The 15,659-nt window shown below is 36.4% G+C and overlaps 1 protein-coding gene across 6 annotated transcripts in view; it reads right to left on the reverse strand.

Moving 5' to 3' along the window:
• Window positions 1–4,496: 4,496 nt before the first annotated feature.
• Cnot6l (CCR4-NOT transcription complex subunit 6 like) overlaps window positions 4,497–15,659 on the reverse strand; it is a 93,232-nt gene continuing 82,069 nt past the window's right edge. For 5 of the 6 annotated variants that reach the window (XM_060380972.1, XM_060380969.1, XM_060380970.1 and 2 more), the window contains 2 exons: window positions 13,980–14,182; window positions 4,497–11,540 (listed from right to left, as the gene is read on the reverse strand). In XM_060380972.1, coding sequence (XP_060236955.1) covers window positions 11,328–11,540; window positions 13,980–14,182 — 416 coding nt within the window. In that variant the 3' untranslated portion in view covers window positions 4,497–11,327. The remainder of the gene's footprint in view (window positions 11,541–13,979; window positions 14,183–15,659) is intronic. The other variant, XM_060380974.1, reaches the window with a different exon arrangement.

The raw sequence follows: 15,659 nt of genomic DNA on the forward strand, positions 1-15,659 counted from the left end.
TTGCTCAGAAATTACCTTCATCAGTAAGTGACAGATGGCTCTATTAAGTGTATCAGCAAAGCCATATTCACACAAAGGATAACTGTATCCTGTTACACAGCAGCATTAGATTATGACTGAACTAACAATGGTTGGAGGATGGATGTTAGTAAAAAGTCATATTATAATCATTTACTTGCTTGCTGTCATATGCATGCCCCACCATTCCTTTGTTCACAAAGGATCAAAGACACATTTTTCAGGTTTCTTTACCAGTAAGTTCTGGTTAGGATCAGCCACTGGAACACATGGCAGAAAACTAAAGGAGAGGAAACCTAGGGGGGTTTTCTTGTTCCTTGGTACTGTAGGTATCACTTCAGTCAGTTCTTAGTCTTCTCCCCATAGAGTTCTTTTTTTGAGCTACCACCTACTCTGGGAAGGCTCTTCCATGGTTCTACCTGCATGGTTCTAGGTAAATTAAGCTTCTTGGATCTAATGACCCTCTGCCCAACTTCATTGATCACTTTAAAAAATGGTAATATCTTCTAAGTGTTCTTAATCTGTTTCACTCAGTTTGTTTCCTTACCCACTTATGACTCTATGCATTTTATTGCCTCAAAGTAAGCTTGTTTATTCGATAATCTTGACTGATAACCTTCCATTGTAGACTATCTGCATGAAAAGACCACAAATCCCTATAAGGTATGTTTTTCTTGATGTATTTATAAACTATATAAACACACAACATGGTGCTTTTAATGAGAATGCAGCCCCCCTCCAATGGGCTCACGTATTTAGATGCTTGGTCCACAGTTGGTGGAAGGATTAAGAGGTGTAGCCTTGTGGGAGGTGAGCGCTGAGGTTTCAAAAGCCCACATCATCTTTCTCCTCTCTGTCTCCCTGCCCCCTCTCTCCAGCATCATGCCTGCCTGCACCATGCTCCCTGCCATGATGGTCAAAGGAAACTGTAGAAGATCCTCTGAAACTGTGAGCCCCCAAATTAAATGCTTTCTTTTGAAAGTAGCCTCTATCATGGCATCTTATCACAGAACTTGACAACTGACTAAAACACAGAGCGGTTCTTACACGCCAAGCATTAAAGCTTTCTACAGCAAGGTTTGTTTGGCTTTATAATCCTAGGACCAAGGACCTGGTGTATGAAACCTTTTTCTCCTCGACATGTGGTGGGCTGTCCAGGAAACAAACTTTTGAGATAAAGGCAAACATATAAAAAGCTTTTATTATAATTCTCAGAATCAAATTTGTGGAGGAAACAATACTTCCACATTAACAGTCTTAAATGTTTGCACAGGCAGCTTTGGGGCCTTCAGAATTACCCAAACATTGATACAAAGGAGCCAGCTAACCTCTAACTCCACTTTTTGCCAGTTACTGGTTATAAGTAATCACCCTGCAGTAAGTCATGATCTTGAGTAAGACAGCTCTCCCTCCTACCCTCAACTTCCTACACTCCCAGAGAAAAGACTTAAGTGTTTGAATCTTGAAGAGAATCAAGTCATTATATTGCAAAACTGCTTTGGACTACTCAAGTCACTTGATTTGTGTACCCTTGGGTTTCAAATATATTACAACAGATTCCATTAAAGCATTAAACCACTGCAACTGAATGCTTTAGTGGCCCAATAAGGCGGCTTCTTGGCTATAGTCCGCACTTGCTTCATTCACCTGTGCCCAAGACCAAAGTTCAGTTTCATCTGGAAGAGCAACTGGGTTATTGTGAGACTTGAATGAGCTAATGTATAGTAAGTATAAAATGTCTGGCACACTTAACAGTAAGCTGCATTTATATTCACCATTATCTACAAATAGGGGGTAGCATTATATATGGTATAAATGAGGGGACTAGAGAGATGGCTCAGAGGTTAAGAGCACTGGTTGCTCTTCCAAGGTCCTGAGTTCAATTCCCAGCAACCATATGGTGGCTCACAACCATCTATAATGTTGCCCTCTTCTGGCATGAAGGCACACATACAAGCAGAATACTGTATAAATAAGTCTTATAAAAAAAAAAAGAATGTCATATATATGGTATAAGTGGCTTAAAAAAAAGGCTATGCCTGATTTCAGTCAGAACGTTATCATGTGCTGTTGTAGTTGAGTATATTCCCTTTACTTCAACAGAAATTTGAATTCCTATTCACTCACAGTTAGAAAAGTTAAACTGGCACATGTAAAGGAGTTAATGTCTTAAAGAAAATCAACCTAAATGAACATCGGTACAAAGTCCCAATTTATTTCTATTATCAGAGATCAGACCTCTACTCTTGCCTGATGCGTCTAAAACAAAAAGGGGGAACTGTAGAGAGCTGCGGAATGCTGTGCCTTAAAGATGGAGCTGGTTCCCGCCTTCCACCTTCCCGATGGTGAGTGCTCTCTGTCACGAACAATTCCACATTTGGCTAAGGCTGAGGATCTGGCTTGCTTCCATGTATGTGGACCTATCTGCATTGCCCACGTGGCACGCCTGGGTTGGCTATCCAGAGGCTATTTAAGCTGTGGGCTGGCTTTCCCCAGGGTCAGATGATTGTTCAAGGTTCCTGAATAAACTGCATTGAAAAAAAAAAAAAAAAGAAAATCAACCTTGGACCAATGAGATACAGCAGCCATTGGCTACCTTCCCCATGGCTTCTCAAAAGGTTCCAGGTAGGTTCAAATCTCAGCTGCATATAGATGATTAGCTCAATAATTCACCTTTTTCCCTTTATTTCCAGTACTCACCTACAGTTTCTTAAAAGCACAAGCCAAAACATACTATCTGAAAAGATAATCTCAGACTCATTATTTGTACAAAATTAAGCTAATATAGTACCAGAAATCTCAAAGACACTAAAGGCTCAAGATAGAATTCTTGACCTGGATCTCATCAGCCTCTTTGGTTGAAGACCGCAGGTAATCTCACTGGTGATGGGTTTGAAATGAAGTAAAAAGGAAGTACTTGTTTACTTGGGAAGCTATAGCATTTAAACCGTATAAGGCAAGGGAAAAAAGATTATAGGCTATTCAGTGTCCAATGTTAACTTCAGACTTTGGAAAAAGAAAACAACTCAAGAAACTCAGAGTAGCTAGCTTTAAGTAAAGGTATACTGTGAAAAATCAGAATGTATACAAAGGCAATGTCAAAGACCACTACTTCAGTAGGTATCATCTCAGAACAAACAACATTAAAGATTAGACTCAGAAATCACACATTAGAAACACCCACCAACAAATGTTGCCTTCACTTCCAAGGTATTGCGTGAAACCCTAAACTCTAGGCTGGGAACATCTGAGTGTGACAGGTGGAGAACTTTGAATCTCCTAACTCTATTTTGCCTTTACATGTGTCTGAGTAGGGGTTGAGTCTGTATGTGGGTGCTGGGGATTGAACCCCGGTTCTTTGCAACAGTATCAAGTACTCTTAACCACCGAGCCAACTCTCCAGCCCCTTCAATGCCCTATTTTAAGAGCTTTGTAATCAGGCAGACACTTTGAAATCTGGACTTTAAGTCCCACTTCACAAGTGGGTCTTCTTAGAGGCTGTCCAACATAATGGCTTCTGGGAAGAGCCTCAGGGCCAATGAGGCTTGTACAAAACCCTTAATGCCAGCTAGGCAGGCACAAAGCCGTAGAGCCTACGGATCTATATAGATGCCAGCAATCTGTTCGAAGATAAGTGTCCTTTCAAGCACTAAGCTGGTTAGTCCAATTTCCTCTCTGAATGTGAATCATACATCTCAAAGCCAGTTTTCAACTGAATATAGCCAGCATTCTTTGAATTTTAAGTATTTTACTATATGACCTCTCCTTGCCTTTTTTCCCCAGATCCTAAGATTTAAAATTACCTTTACACTGACTAAAACATTTGGGTATTTTTTGTGTCATACAGATTATTTAAGAAATTATTTCTGGGGGGGGATAAGAAGCCTATCTTTATATCCCCTGAAGCAGCTTGTTCATCAAAGAGATATAAACGCTGAATGAATTTATTCTGGACCTTCGCAAGTGTTAATGTAACAAACTTGTTCAGTACTATTATTTAACTCTGTTTGTCTAGTGGCTGTCCTGTAGGTCAAACTAATGACACGAAGATCTAGTAGTTGCTTTGTATTCATAGTCATCCCAAAGGTCAGCAGGAGACTTCTGTTCACCAGCCACTCAAGACTCCAGGATGAGAGGTTTCATCTCAGTAGAAACCTCCATGATCACCAAAACATCAAGGTAAGAAACTGCCAATTGAGCACATCACATACCATCTTACACATACTCTGAGTAATACAGGTCCTTTTGCTTGAATTTCTTTTGGCAAAGCATGTCATATAACTTCGAAATCTGTTCTATATGAAATCCTTAAGTAATTTCCACCAAATAACACCAAAAATCAAAACAAAAAACTCTGGTAGTACGAATTTGTAGTTGTTTTACGTAAATCACCTTGGTTTCCTAGTTTACTCTGTAAGAGAAGTACCAACTCCAAAGCAGAAAGCATGGCACAGATAATCAAAACCCAAGACAAAGTATGCGGTTGCAAAATGGCCATTTATTGCCTACAGGGAAAGGAAAAGTAGAGAGAAGGGGAAAGTACACAAGTGCAAGGAAACAAGCATATATTTAGCCCTATACATCATGTGTGAGCAGTACCCAATCTCCAAAATGGAAAAAAAGTATTTTGTCATCTGACATATAGTTAAGGTTCTTAAGCACCTCCCTTCTGAGCTGCCACAAGGTTTCAAAGGCAGGACTGCTTTGTTTAGTCAGTGTTCACATTAATGAAAAAGAATACCACCACCCAACCATGTCCTTTTGCACGCACATCGCACATCTTCTACAGTGTCTACTATGAAAACATCTCAGCTGAGCAGTTCGGTCAAGATCCAGACCTTATCAACTCTTTGATAAATAGAAAAATAAAGCAGCTGGTGATTTTATCAGAGAGAATGAGAGTAGAACCATCTTTTCCAGAGATGACAAGAAAGAGTTAAATGTTTCGAGTATCACAGAACCAATCTATCAAACATTATTAGTAGCTACAACTACATGGCACTTCATTAAATCCTCTAATTATGAAAAAAAAAAGAGAGAGAGAGAAAAGCTTAGACTGAAAATGATTATCAGAATACAATTGATTTAGTGCTTGGCCTTTTCTTAAGGTAAAAATAAATACACAACTTAAACAGTAGAATCTGCTTGGAGTGGTATTAATAGAAATTACCGAGCATCCACTGGGATTACTAAAACATCTTGCTTAGTTTTAGGATCATGTGCTTTACTTTTTAGACCATTGTAATAGTTACAAAAACACTATACAGGCCACAGAATGACTCAAGTGTATGCAAAAGAATAAATTAGTCAACCTGATGCCAGGAAACGAAAATAAATAATCCCTTCCTTAGTCAAATGCTAAAAAGTCCTTGAACAATTACTTGGCACTTATACAGTTGAAAATTAGATACAACTTAATCTCTGGTTAATATGGTCAAACATCCTGGCCTTTTTAAAGAAAAAAGGTATGTATTTTTTCCTCTTAAAAAATAAAAATAAAAAGTGCTATCCCACTTCAGATACAACAAAGTTAATCATTTGCCCTCCTTGAAATATTCCAAGTACTCCTACTGAACCCAACTCCTCAGCTTCTTCTGGATGAAAGAACTGCTTGCATTTGGACAACTGTGTGAATGCCCGTAGTGCACTTTTCAGTGCTGCTGGTGTTTAAGAAATCTGCCACTCACATGACACTGAACAAGTCTAGATCCAGTGTGCAGTAACAGCCATCCAAACCCCTGCTCTCTCCAAGTGAGCAGAGCACCGCTCTAGAGTTTCAGAGGTAAGGGAAGATACTTTTACCAAGTTAAGCACAGAGAAAGGACAGTAGTTTCTGAATACAGAGCAACCCACACACTGCAACACTTACCACATTAAAGCTGAAACAGTAGCAGGACACTAAAAGTCTTGTCTGGTAAGAAGCAAAGCCACTGTTTGGCACACCAATGCTGAGCCAATATTCTGAGTTCAAGTAACTACATACAAATTAAACAAATGTGGTACACCGAACAAGGGATAGCTAAGAAAATATGTCAGTACTCTGAAATAATGAGCAAGAAAGGATCATTTTTTCAGAGGGCTGCCACCATGACTCCTATGCTTTTTGAACTGACAGATACAGAGAGAAATTAAACAAATGCAGGAAACCTGCTGATAAAATAACCAGTTAATAGGTGCCAAATTATGCCTTCTGAAATATTTTGAAAGGTGAAATCATGCCAGGAGTCATGGCTTCTGATGGCACACTTCTAATTTCAATTCAGTGCTACTAATTTTATAGGCTGCATCATAAAAAAAAAATCAACACTTAATAGGCATGCTCTTAATTTATATTTTTTGAAAGTTAGCTTATCTAACTAAAAAGTACTTCACTTTTTCCTTTGGATCCAAGAATAAACCAAGTCTAGCGTAAATCAAGTTAACCAAACTTATGCTGAAACTACTATGTTAATAAAATTTTCCCTGGAATCTGTTTCTTCCTACAGGCCTTTTAACTGAGAAACTTAGATGAATGCATTTAGTTAAAACAAGTACACATTCTCTTCCTTTTCATCTTCCTGAACATAGTCTCTTCCCTTCCCATTTTCCTCTTTCTTTCTGTGGCTCTTGCTCAGAACACATTAAGGGTTTCCTTTTATCTCTTGAAGCATTTAAGTGAAAATTATGAAAGATGCTCTTAGCATCCTTAAAGTTTGTCCTTAAACTTTGGTAAATAAGCAGGTTAAAGTTGTACTAGCATTTACTTGTGTTTGAATTTAAGTTTGGAAATCATGGTGCAATTATAGAATTAAAATCATCCAGAGCAATCATAAACATAAATGTTCTCTTCTGTCTACAAATTCAAAACTTCAGTTGAAGTTCCTGATTTAGAAAAATAACTCTAACTTCTCTACTTAATTTATCGACTTCTAACAGACAAAAGTCATACAAATATGATACAAACTAAATGGAAAGTTGGTAAACATCTTTAACACACTAGAAAGGTGTTACTTTGGGTTTTATGGGGGGAGAGGAGAAGAAAAACTTTACAAACATTACAGCTCACATTTCAGTCAAAACATTTGTTACTTTGAACATGTGACAAAGAGGTTTTGCTGATGCAGGACCATTGCTGTAATACATTGTGCATTTCCTGTGACTGAAGCTATGAACCAGTTAGCATACTCTGCAAAACTATTAAAATATTCCAACAACTGAGAAAATAAAAGATGAAATTTTAAATCAGTATAGGATGAAGTCAATTTTTAATACTATGAAATCTAGCCTTGTGTTAGAAATGAAGTTCTATGCTCCTGGCTCCTTCAATGAACATACTCAATCTCTTTTCCTTTGTGCTTTCCCTTCTCTTTGCTATTTGCTATTGAGTACACAGGTGGTATTTGTAATTTTTATGAATTCTTGAAAATACAATACAGACTTAAAATTTCAATTGACAAGACATACTCAGGAGACAGAATTCTTAAATGGAGCACAATTTTGTCCATGTTCTAGATTTAATTGCCACACCCTCAATTTTAACATAATCAGTCACAGATTCAAGTGATATGAGTCTTGGATTGTTTTCAACTTTCTCCCTTCTCAGTGATTTATGACTTTAAGACAAAAAGGGGGGATAAGTTTCATATTTCTACAAATTATAACACTAAAACATAGTGGCTTTTAAAATACATTCACACAGGATGCTTATTAGTAAAATTAAATATCTGCCTATGGATACCAGAAACATAATTTGAAAAGAAAGAGATTGGAACAAGGCAAATGGGAGGGGGTGAGGAAGCTGGTCTCAGAACCCATTGTGCCATACCTGACTTTAACATGTGAGATTCAAATGAATGTTCACACGCCTTACATCAAATAAATCAAACAAAAATATTCAGCTATGTTGTACAAAAATTTTTTACATAAAACATCATAAATCTTGAACAGATTTACTGTATCTGAATTCTAAAAAGTTGCCTATAGAATGGTGCTGGGATTCTGTTCTCTGCTTGCTTTTAGGCAGTGCTGTTGCTTAAAAGTTGACACCAGGCACAATATTGTAAAACAAAGTCAACAAGCAAGGAGCAGTAAGTGATTTGAGCCTTTTCCAGATGTCAGTCCTGAGGATGCTGCAATATTCCCCATCAAAGTGTGTAAAGCTATGAGGAGGATACTGACGCTTGACAGTGGGTGACTTGACATGCACTTGGATGACTGTTAGAATGGCAAACAGTGCAGTTTCCCCTTCTTCAGACAACACCATTTTAATAAACTTAACACTCCAGTTCTTAAGACAATTACTAGAAATCATATTTAACATTTAAAAAAATACATAGCACTATCTAAAAATGCCCAATTTTTCTTTTATCAGATAAAATATGCAGCAGCCCAATGGCATAAAGCTTATTAACTTATTCTGAGAACTAGAAAGTATATGAGCATATATATTTCACTTTCATTGAATATATACTATGTCATTCACCTGTCCTTTGGGCTTCTCACTGCCAAAGTTCCAAATGGCATGCATTTAACAAGACAATGCTGAGGACAGCAGCATTTCTGATCATCTGAACTGGCAGCTCAAAACAAGATACCACTCCTTTTACAAAGGGAACAGAGGAAAACAGTGTGTGAAATTTGGGCAAGAGGCTAAAGGGAAACCGTGCACATGAAATTTAAGATACCATGCCCTAGGTGTGTGCCACCCAAAACAAAACACAGTCACCTACTTCAACAGAGCTACTACCAACAGTTACGAAAACCACATTAAAGTACACAGGATAATGAATGGTTTGAAAGAGTGCATTTGGAAGCAGAGAGACCCAATTACACACCTTCTTGCAACAGAGTGCCTCAATCATACACAAAATAAACTTAAGCTGTTTACAATGTTTCCCAATTTTTTTATTTTCCCCTCTACATTTAACTATTAAAAAAGATTTGTATTAATAAATGGGCTCCTCTGTGGTTCATATACAATCATAAGTGAACTTTAAATTTCATTTTATACAAACATCTCAAAAAATATTGGGAGTGAAGTATGGTAGGAAATATTGCTCACATTGCTAATTAACATGCGTCTATGAAAGAAGAATGTTCTGTCAGTGCATATACCTCCAGAGCAGAAAACCCATATGAAACAGAAGCTCTAAAACTAAACATACAGTAGCTGATTACAAAAAAAGGTAATGTCCACAAAATTAAGTTTTTCATGCTATTCTACTTTCCAGTACTACGCTTCAGGTAATCAATTTGCATGGCTAGATGTTGGATGCTTGAGGTATATAAGAAGGGATACCTGAACACTGAGGAAAATCTGTCATCAAGGGTTTAATTTGCTTGTTTGTTTATTCAGGTACTTTAACATTTTTAAAAGAATATTTTATTTACATCAAACTTTGCTGAACTACAAGACATTCCAATTACAATAGATGACAACGCCTCTGTCACTAGGCACTTTTAAAATGGAGTTTAGGCTTTACAGACCTCTTCTGGATGCAATCCTGTGTGATATTACATCATCCCACCACCCTCATCCCACTAAAATTACCCTTTGGGGAAATATTATTTTATATAGCCTGATCAGTAAACTATGGAAGAAATTAGTATAAAATGACCACAGGAAATGTATCATTTAAGACTAATAAAACAGCCTAAGATGTCAGGTTTGAAAGAGGAAACAATTTGTATATTTTTAAAACTAATTAAATAATTTAAATTTGACTTGTACTTTATATATTAGTGAGACACAAATATAGGCTATTTTCTTTTAGAATTTCATCACATAATGGAAAATTTCTTGTTTATTAAAAATATCACATTTTGATACTAGAAACAGTAAAGTGCATGAAAAGTTTAAAATATAAATTTCAGAAAACTCTTATAGCAGCAAAAAAGCAGAATAAAGAAAAACTTAAAAACACAGACACAACCTTTTCCAATGTTACTGTGCCATAATTAACATCAGTCAGCCAACTAATTTTCTCCCCACAATAGTATTTATGCTCATCTGCCTCGTAAGTGAGATTTTCAAGTGGCCCCTCCTGGCCAACAATGGGGGTGGTGGTGGTTCCAATACATCTAGAGGCATCAAACTTTGGGAATAAAACAGTAGCTTAATTCAAATCTAGACAGAATGGCAACAAAGATTAAAAGCATATGATGGCCATTTGGCAGCTAGAGTCAGAAGAAAATGATTTAAGGTTTTCAACTACTTTCCCCAATCTGTCCTCTCCTTAAAATCTTCTCTACTGTTAACTTAAAACAAAACAAAACAACAAACAAATAGCCATTTTACTTACTTTGGAAAACATATGTAATATTATATGGCTTTCCCTTTTCGAAACTTTGACCAGGGGCTTTTCATTCAGCAATTTTCTTTAAACATTAAACTGTAGTAAAGATGATATGAATCGTGTTTTTTTTTTTCTTTTTTTTTTTTTTTTTTCTTTTTCTCAGTACAACCAGACAGAAAAGAAGGGTGGACAAAGAAAATGAAAAATAGCAGATATTAATTTTGTGGGCATCCTAAAAATACCAAATCTACTTTAAAGATGTATGGCAGTATAATCTGCTATTTCCTTATAAATGAACTGAAGAGACGGGCTCGGAGTTAATATTTCTAAAAAAATTATAACTAAAAGGCAAGAAAAAAGAATGATTCCTCAAACAAAACAACCAGCATTTGGCCAATAAACTGCCACATACTATGCTTGATTTTTAAAGCATGTTGTGCAATTATCTTTCATTTCTCAAATTATCTTGTTGTGACTAGTGGCTATATCATATTTAATATACAAACCAAGCAAATTTAAGTGCTTTGTTAATGTGCAAATGACTTGGGAGCCAAAAATTAGCTTGTTATGAAAGAAAACAGAAAACTCAAAAGTTTTTCCTATAAGGCATGCCATCATTCAATTGAAAATCTTCTATTTGGAGTTTGTAGAAATCACCTTTTATAAAAATGATTGGTGTATTTGAAAACATTCAAAGGAATGTATTTGTTTTTACAGAACAACACTGATGTTGGACCTCAGATTGTAATTTATCAATTGTGAATGTTGGTTCCTAATATAATAGGAAAAGAAATCCAATTTTAAAGTATATTAAACTTTTGGATAGATAGAGACAAACAGTAATACTTTGGTTCCAGCCCTAGTGCCAAATGATATCAGTATGCACAAAAATATACAAAGTCTTATAGCAAACACATAGTGAAAAGAACCTGAAGAAGCAGCTTAAGGATGGCCATACTTCACTCCTACATACTTTGATTTACAACTGTACAGGTCCATAGCAACAGATCCCCGTCTCTGCGGGGCTGTACTCCACTACCTCCGATTAGGCAAGTGAACACCATTGACAAGAGGCAGGAGTGGAGGGTGGAGTTCAAGTTGTGTTAACAGTGAGAAGTGGTCTGAAGGGATGTGAGGGTGTGGACACCCAGTGATGTTGTTCTCAACCAGCCATTGAGGATCTAAAGGCCCCAGGACACCAAGCACGTTCATATGAGTCTTGGAATAGAAAATGTAGTCAATCACACCCTGGAAAGAGATTAGGGATAACAGGGAGGGAAAGGGAAAAATATGTTTAGAAAAAGAGAAAAACTCCAAAAAAGGAACAATACTTAATTTGGAAACGCTAAATAACTAAAAAACCTATACTCTAATCTTTGACGAGTTATTATATGAATGAAGGTGGCCCAACAGAGCATCCTAGTGAATCATAAAATTTTACATTTGTACATAAATTATAAACCTAAAAAGCTAAACACAAACTTACATCTAAGCACCTTTAGAACAGACCTTCTTTGTTTAGTAAAATATAACATATGAGGAAACTACTATACAGTTAACTGCCCTAATTTGCTTAGTTTAAAATACTCATTTCTAGAAACCTTGGACTGAAGCAAAGTATCAGCCAGCAGGGAAGAGACACATACATGCAGACACACACCTGTATATATAATATTGGCTCTTTTTCCCAGAGCTAGATGACTGGATTCATTTGATAAGCAGAAAGCAAAATTAATATGCCTTCACTGTTCCAAGCTGTGCACAGATTTTACCTAAGCTAGTGCTTTCCCATATCAAGAGTGCCTACACTCAGGAAGAAATAAGTACATGTGAAATTCACTCATTCATTCATTTAATGCAGCAAGGCCTTGCTATATAACCAAGCCTGGCTTGACTTCAAGATCCTCCTTCCTCACCCTATCATGTGCTGGAATTACAGGTGCATGTTTTATCTGATGCATATAAGATATGTTAAAGAAACACCTTGAAGAGATTTTAGACCAATTCAGAAGATGGCAAATATGCCAATTTTTTTTCTTTTTAATTTTATAGTTTATGGATAAGCTAAAAAGTAAGCTTTAAAAAGTAAGGAAGAATTAATTTCTCTTAACCTACTCACATATCAAGACATAAATAACAGCTGGACACTTATTTTGAAGATTTTTATTAGAGTTCTTTCGGGGTATGCTTAGAAACATATTACATATTGTTATTATAAATATGATTATATTATTAAACTACAGTAAACTATGTATCACTAAGTATAGAAGTATTTCTTTCAACTTCTGCAAAAATAGCCCTTTACTAGAGCTAGCAATTAGCAACTTTAATAGATTTAAAAAAGTACATAATCCACAGAAAACTCTACAAGTCTGGCTTATTTTCCACAGAAAGCTAGTTCTTAAATGTTTAACAGCACATGACCATATACAAAGTGATCAAAACAATACAAGCTACCAATGCATATATTTATCTAATAGTAAAACCACATTAACTTTTAAGCCATTTTATGTCTTATTTCAATAAAAGCTGACCAATATAAACATACAGCTCTTTCTTCCTCCTACTTTTGTTTGGTAAGGAATAAACAAACATCAAAAATTGAAAAAGGAGGCTGGGCAATATAGTGCAAATCTTTAACCTTTAATCCCTTTAAAGGTTTAAAACCTTTAAAACCTTTAAACACAGAAGGCAAAGGCAGGTGGAATCCTATGATTTAAAAGCCAGCCTGGTCTACATAGTAAGTTCCAGGTCAGAGAAACTTGGTCTCACAAAACAAAACAAAGAGAAAGAAGAGAGAGAAGGGAGGGAGGGAGGGAGGGAGGGAGGGAGGGAGGGAGGGAGGGAGGGAGGGAGGGAGGGAGGGAGGGAGGAAGGAAAATGTTATTGAAGATGTGAACAAGCCTACTTAATATTTTCCTTTTGTATTACACTGTAACTTCTCTAGGCTCTACACTAATATACATATATATATGATAGAACAAGACATACAATTCACTCTGGAAATGATAGAAAGTCAAACAGAGGTAAAGAGAAGAGCTATAAGAAAAATGATCTTTGGCTTAATTACTACAGATTTAACGTAATACTTAATTTTGCAAGCATACCCCAGAAGAACCAAAATAAAAGTTCCCCAAAATAAGTGTTCAGTAATTAGCTGTTATTGTTGTTTTGGTATGTGAGTAGGTTAAGAGAATTAATACTATCTATATTATTATCTAGATTATCTATATTTATACCCAAGTGCTTTCAACAATGCCTTACAGAATAAAAAATTTTAGAAATATTGGGTATCATTAATATCTGAAATGTGAACAAAAGTTTAAAAATAATTCAAATGATAAAATAACCACAAAAACCTAACAAAATTTTTTCTTTGTTTAGCTATGTTATTTATTTATGGTTGTGAGCCTAGCCTTTAACAGCTGAGACATCTCTCCAGACCTTAGCCGTGTATTTAAACCAGACATTTTTGTGGTTTTTTGTCTGTTTTTGAATCCGTGCTAATTCTTCTTTTATTTTATGTACATAGGTATTTTGCCTGCATGTATGTCTGTGGAACATTTGTGTGCCTGGTGCTGGCAGAGGGCAGAACCCTGCAAACTCTTACTCACAGGGTTTATATTTTAATTTTTACATGCTTTCATTTGAAATAGTTCATATGCCAGTCCAGAGACTGCTACTTACTTTGAAATCAAAGGTGTAATTGGTATAAGGCATCAAGTTATTTTCATAGGCGCTCTTAAGTTGGAAGCCATGTGTGATTCTCCCTTCTGAGCTTCCATTCTTTCCACTACAGCTGAAGTTCATAAGACACTCATTGTACCTTAGTTCCTTGAAGTCTTTATGGTTGTCAGCTACTCCTCCGTTGCTTAAATATTCCACAACACCTAGCACAATAAAGAAACACTGCCTGTTAATATTTAGTGCAAAATGTATCACTGAACCATACTTAGCTATAGACACACCAGGTTTGATTAAGTCCTATGAAACCTCAGCTGGGCTTGGTAGTACATGTCTTTAATCCTAGCACCCAAGAAGCAGAAAGGCAGGCTGATTTCTCTGGGCTCCAGGCCAGCTTGGCCTACACAGGAAGCTCTAGGCAAGCCAGGGCTGCATATTAAGAGTCTGTCTCAGAAACAAAACAAACAAAAAAGTGTTCTTGTTGCTGGTATTTTAAATTTTTAAAACAGCAGCAATTTCATATAGCTTAACTACATTAAAAGGCATTTGCCTATTCCAGAACATAGTATCAGGATCACTTAAGAATATTGTCAATCTTAGTGGTTCTTTAGGTTCAGATGATTTCACCAGAAAAGTTTTGACCTTGTGTGCTTTGGTAACTGTACTCTAAACCACTATCTCTTCAGCAATAGTCATAGTAGTCAATTAACATTATAAATATATATAAAGAACACTTATAATAAAAAAAAATTGCCATGCCTTTAATCCCAGGACTTGGGAAGCAGAGGCAGGCAGATGCTGAGTTCGAGGCCAGCCTGGTCTACAAAGCAATTCCAGGACAGCCAAGGCTACCCAGGGAAACCCTGTCTCGAAAAACAAAACAAAACAAAACAAAACTAATCATTTGAAATAAAAACAGATTTTTCATCCTCAACAAGTCAATGTCCAGGGTTAACTTAGAAAATCACCCCCATCACCATCATCATCATCATTTTGAGACAGGGTTTCTCTGAGCAGCCTTACCTGTCCTGGTCTCACTTCGTAGATTAGGCTGGCTTCAAACTCACAGCAATCTGCCTACCTCTGCCTCCCGAGTGCTGAGATTAAGGGTGTGAACCCGACTTACTTTTTTTTTAATTATTACTTTACTAGTTTATGTATATGAGTGTTTTGGTTGCAAGTCTGTGTATCACACACAATCCTGTCAGGTTTCCTGAAATTAGCATTACTGATAGTTGTAAGCCACCATGTGGGTCTAGGAATCAAACCACAAACCTCAAAGAGAACAGACAGTGCTCTAATCACTGAGCCAGCTCTCCAGGCCCTCACTTACTTTGAGCTAGTGTGACTTTTAGTCTGACACCTGAGAAGAACATATTATGTTTAAGTAACATTAAATGCCAGACACCAAAAATGTTAGATGTGTCTAAAAGCAAAAAGGGTAGCAGCTTCAAAAAGTCTCCATCGAGGTAGTAAATACATGTCTTTCATCCCCTTTATAATGTTACCAATAATATAAAATTCATCTATTAGTGATTAAGAATGATAGCAAAATATGGTGAAGTAAAATATCGGTGTTATGAATAACTCAAAATGAACTGAAAATTATCTAGCACTTATGATATGTTAGGAAAACAGACAATTTTAATGAGATCAATAAAACATCTATCCCCTTATTCATAA

The sequence above is a fragment of the Meriones unguiculatus genome, chromosome 3 (genome assembly GCF_030254825.1).
Source record: "Meriones unguiculatus strain TT.TT164.6M chromosome 3, Bangor_MerUng_6.1, whole genome shotgun sequence".
Taxonomy (NCBI): Eukaryota; Metazoa; Chordata; class Mammalia; order Rodentia; family Muridae; genus Meriones; species Meriones unguiculatus.